A 4580-nucleotide genomic window follows, 5' to 3' on the forward strand; every position below is an offset into this window, starting at 1 on the left:
TGACAGAAAAACATTTATTTATCACAGCAGAAGTAACAAAGCTTTTCTTTATGCAATAAAAAACAAGACAAAACAAGAATCATCAAATTATCACAATGTCAAGCTGTAATTGTCCAATAAAAGAAGAGGAAGCAGTGATAAATGATGGCAGCGGAAATCAACAGTAAGGGGTAAGAAAGAGTGAAGAGACTTGGGGAAGTTGCTCTAATGTTTGGGACTTGGCATTATACTAACAATATTCACTCAAGCATCCAAATCAGTAAATCAGGTGTTCTGGTCACTTCCATTTCTGAAGTTTCCTCGCTAAATATTCCACGGTCAGCTCTTAGTGGTATGACACCAAAGTGGTATAACAGCAGCACACCCATGAAGATGTAGGACACATAAAATCACAGAGTCAATCACTACAGACCTCCAACCTTCATGTGACCTTCAGATCAGCATAAAGCACACTACGACTGGACTCTAGAGCAGTGGAGACATGTTCTCTGAAGTGACGAATCAAGATTCTCCATCTGGACAATGCAATGGATGGTTGCCAGGGGAACGCTACTTGTCTGATTGCGTTGTGCTAAGTGTAAAGTTTGGTGGAGGAGGATTATTGTGAGGGATTGTTTTCCATTAGTTGGGCTCAGCTGGTTAGTTCCAGTAAAAGGAACTCTTAATGCTCAGCATACCAAGACATTTTGGACAATTTCATTCTTCTTTGGGGATGGCCCCTTCCTGTTGGAACAACGTGACTGGCCTGCACCGAGTCCCGACCTCCACCCGACAGAACAACTTTGGGATGAATTAGAGCAGAGACTGTGAGCCAGGCCTTCTTGTCCAACATAAGTGTCTGACCTCACAAATGTGCTTCTAGACAGGTGTCCAGGTGTACAAAAGCACCAAAAACACCTATAAACACTCCTAAACCTTTGGAAAGCCTTCCTGTAAGAGTTTCAGCTGCCACAGTTGGTCGTACATCATATTAATCCCTATGGATTAAAAATGGGATGTCACTCAAGTTCATATGCGTGTCAAGGTAGACGAGTGAATACTTTTGGCAATAAAGTGTAATTAAACGGATGTCTGAGAGATCTTAGTTGGTTCTTAGTTTCACCCAGGAAGGCCCAGAAAACAAACCGACACCTCATCTGTACATCTGCACCAATTTACTGAAGAGTGTAATACTCAATCTGAGACACTCTTTTAGAATTTTGCGAGTTGTGAAGTGTGCCAGAACTTTTGTAAGAACTTGGTGGAGTGAAATCAGGACTCTGATCACTTACACAATCAATGAAGAACTTTAAGAAGAAGTTCACCATAATCTGTAAACACAGTGGTGCAGGAGGCGTTTAACCCATTTTCTTTTGGTTTCTTTTATCGTAAGCTATCAACTCTACACATAAATATTTGATGAACGCCTTTCCTCACATACCCTCCTTCTTCTCATACACTTACACAAGACAATGACACAAACTATCAGGAGCATCCCAAACTGGCAGCACACCCCAATCGCAAACCACATCCAACAGGAGAGTCCCAGTGGGCAATCGTTGGCAACACCTGAATGCAACACAGATCATTGGAGAAAGTGAGAACGACAAGAATGAGTTACACATTCAACAAAGGATCACTTTGATCCAATTTGCAGACATTTTGCAAAAGCTGGACGCACATGTTGTACATGTTGTACCCTGAACACTCGTTACAAACAATGTGACGTTCTTCATGGTGGATGGTGGAGTTGTTGTAGTTGGAGGCTCTGAAGAACAAAAACACACACCTTTATGTTTCTATTGACTACATATGTGGACAAGGGTCTTCATTCCTAGTAACTGTGTATTACCTTGTACTGTGATGGCCAGACGCTCACTAAATGTATTGCTGCCACAGGTGACGATACACAGCCAGGGCCCGTTATGTGAGGTTTTTACAGGTTTGAGTTGAACTGTTGATGTATTTGTGAGTGAATATGTATTTGGACTTCTCCACTTCACTTCACAACCATGGTGCTGACCTTTCACCTCACACTGAAGCGTTGCCTCATCGTTTAGTTCGAGAACATCAGAGGGTTTGACGGAGACCAAAACTGAGAGGGGAAACAGACAGATAACCACAGATACAGTGAGAATCACAAAGAGAAAGGGAGACCAACAAGGAGCTTCATCCAAACTCATTACACACATGACAAAGCTTTATAACATGAGATGAAATACAATGAGAGCATATTACACTAAGAATTAAAGTAAAAGTGGTAACTCTTTCACACATGGAACATTTTTGGTGAAATGAAACACAAATAAACATTTAACTGTAGAGGGATGGTAATAAGTAGTGACCCAGCTGGTGAGAGAAACGAGCAGTCCTGGACTGTTTGGTTTGGTTTGGTTTTTTTGGTCACTGTTATAATTTGCTTACACGGCATGACTGTCATATAGAAACACAAAGTAAGCTTTTTATTCAATTATCTGACAAAAAGAAATTAAAAAACGAAGGAATAAAGCTAAAGTAGTTTTTTAAAGAAAATTCTGTTTATATAGTTAATAGTATAAAAAAAATAGAATTATTAATTAATAGTTGTGTCTTATGTAATATTTAATAGCTATGGATGTAATTCTAGAGCCCAGCATATGTTCGTGGCCCCTCTGATGCTTCCCCTTCTCCTGATGGACTCCAGTAATGGCAGGGTGGCCACACTTAACACTGTGGTGGTCCTGCCCACCACCAGGTTGACTAGGAGGGGATTAAGTTGGATTTTGGGAAATGTAGTCTCCAAATTTCAAAACATATACAAGACATGCTGTGCAAGAAATTCATTTTGTATATTTGCTGCATATCCTTTACCTGTTATAGTAAAAGAACCATCAGCCACATAAAATAATTTCCCCTCATTTTTCAGCAGTGATGTTTTTATTAATCTGATTATCAATGTAATGTGCAGGGAAAATGAAAACAAAACCATATTTGTCCTAATATGTTAAACCCAGCACTGTTCGGTTATATTTGAACATTTATTTGTAAATGTATATTTTTCAGGGTCTGCTGTTTACCTGAGAACACAGAAAGTGAATGGTTATGACGTGTCCCATCTGCCAAACATGTGAACCGTCCAGCATCTGTTTCTCTCACACTGGAGATTTCCAGATTCGTCTGTCTCACGACTGACCTCCACACAAGTTCAGCACTGCCTAACACAGAAAATAAAAATATGTTCTATTATAATGTTACCATCAAATACTTTACTGTTAAGGGTTCTGAGATAATCAAGTACCTTTGCGAGTGAAGCCTCTCTGATCAACACTATAAAGAAGGTCATATCCATGATGCCACTGCAGAGAGCGTCTGTAGCTGCTGACCCCACACTTCAATGTGACTTTACCCCCGACTTTTGCAAAGAAATCTTCACCTGCTGCAGAGAGTGCACCCAGCACTGAAAAGAAGATGATCACAGTAAATAAATACTTGTCTTTTAACAATGCTTATTTAAAGGAGGATATATGAAACGTCTCTACATGGAGCCAAAAAAGTCATATTTTCTTCATTTTGTCGTAAACTTGTAGAGTGACATTAAACCACCTGGGATCAGTAAAACACCACAACAACCATATTGCTACATGACTTTTCAAGTAGATTAAACATGAGGTCACACACCATCTACAACATGTGTGTGCAGTATTTTAAAGGATTATTCACAATACTGTCTTCACAAGTATATTCACTCACCAAACACAAACAACACAATCACCTTCATTCTGAAAGTCGACCTGAGGATTTAAAATAAAACACAAATGAACATTACTGTTAACACGACATCATAACAAGAAAACTAATTAAAAGTGAACACTTTCTTTTTATACACAGCCACAGAGAGATGAACAGTTTACAGAGAAACCACCAAGCCCTCGCTCGATTTCCATCCTCTCTCTGTGTCGTATGTTAAAAATAAGAAATCCTTCTGAAACATAAAACCCTATTTTAAAATGTAAGTTGAGCTCTTACCTTAATTTTGAGCAGATTCTGTGTCTTTTAGTTCATTTAGTGACGGCAAAAATCTTTCTTCATCCTCTCCGTGCTTCACTTCACTGAAAACAAGAGCTCAAGAATGCAAAAAGTGTAGAAAGCGGAAGACATCTGAAGACAGAGCTGCAAAGTTGTTAGCCACTGCAAACCCCAGATCTTTGTGGGTTTGCTACTCATGTCTGTAAGTCATAACAGGAAAAATAGAAAGAATGGTAAATGGTAAATGGACTGGTTCTTATATAGCGCTTTTCTACTCTGTCTGAGCACTCAAAGCGCTTTATACAACTAAGAACATAAGAGTTTGAAAAAAGACCAATATTTATTCATCACAGCAGAAGTAAGAAAGTAATAGTTTTCAATATAAAAGAAAATGAAGGTAAATGAGCTGATTTAAAGAGTTAAACTCAGTTTTATTCTTTTGTGTTGTGTTTGTGTTCAAATATTGTGTTCAGCATTTCGTCACTGATCTTCCCCTCTTGTCTTACCAGGTTTAGGAGAGTGGAGCGACTGTGAAATCAAGTGTTGCAGTTGTTTGTCTGTCACAGGAACACAAGCATGGAGCAGGACTCGGGAAC

General features: G+C 39.1%; 1 protein-coding gene across 1 annotated transcript; it reads right to left on the reverse strand.

Annotated features, from left to right (window-relative positions):
• Positions 1-881: 881 nt before the first annotated feature.
• On the reverse strand, positions 882-4085 carry LOC102214699 (uncharacterized). The gene is made up of 7 exons (XM_005731877.1): positions 3985-4085; positions 3709-3749; positions 3257-3415; positions 3036-3173; positions 1832-2074; positions 1661-1747; positions 882-1548 (listed from the first exon to the last, which is right to left on the reverse strand). The coding sequence occupies exons 2-7, from the start codon at positions 3734-3736 to the stop codon at positions 1382-1384; spliced, it is 822 nt and encodes a 273-aa protein (XP_005731934.1). The 5' UTR covers positions 3737-3749; positions 3985-4085; the 3' UTR covers positions 882-1381.
• Positions 4086-4580: the final 495 nt, after the last annotated feature.

Source organism: Pundamilia nyererei, unplaced genomic scaffold (assembly GCF_000239375.1).
Source record: "Pundamilia nyererei isolate P.nyererei 1_Seehausen unplaced genomic scaffold, PunNye1.0 scaffold00045, whole genome shotgun sequence".
In the NCBI taxonomy this organism is placed as follows: Eukaryota; Metazoa; Chordata; class Actinopteri; order Cichliformes; family Cichlidae; genus Pundamilia; species Pundamilia nyererei.

Bases quoted from the DNA above. Each gene is read 5' to 3' on its own strand.
- LOC102214699 (XM_005731877.1), bottom strand. From the start codon at position 3,736: ATGAAGGTGATTGTGTTGTTTGTGTTTG. The intron at 3,174-3,256 runs GTACTTGATTAT...TTTCTGTGTTAG, and splicing joins GAGAGGCTTCACTCGCAAAG to GCAGTGCTGAACTTGTGTGG. The intron at 1,748-1,831 runs GTAATACACAGT...TTTGTTCTTCAG, and splicing joins TCTGGCCATCACAGTACAAG to AGCCTCCAACTACAACAACT.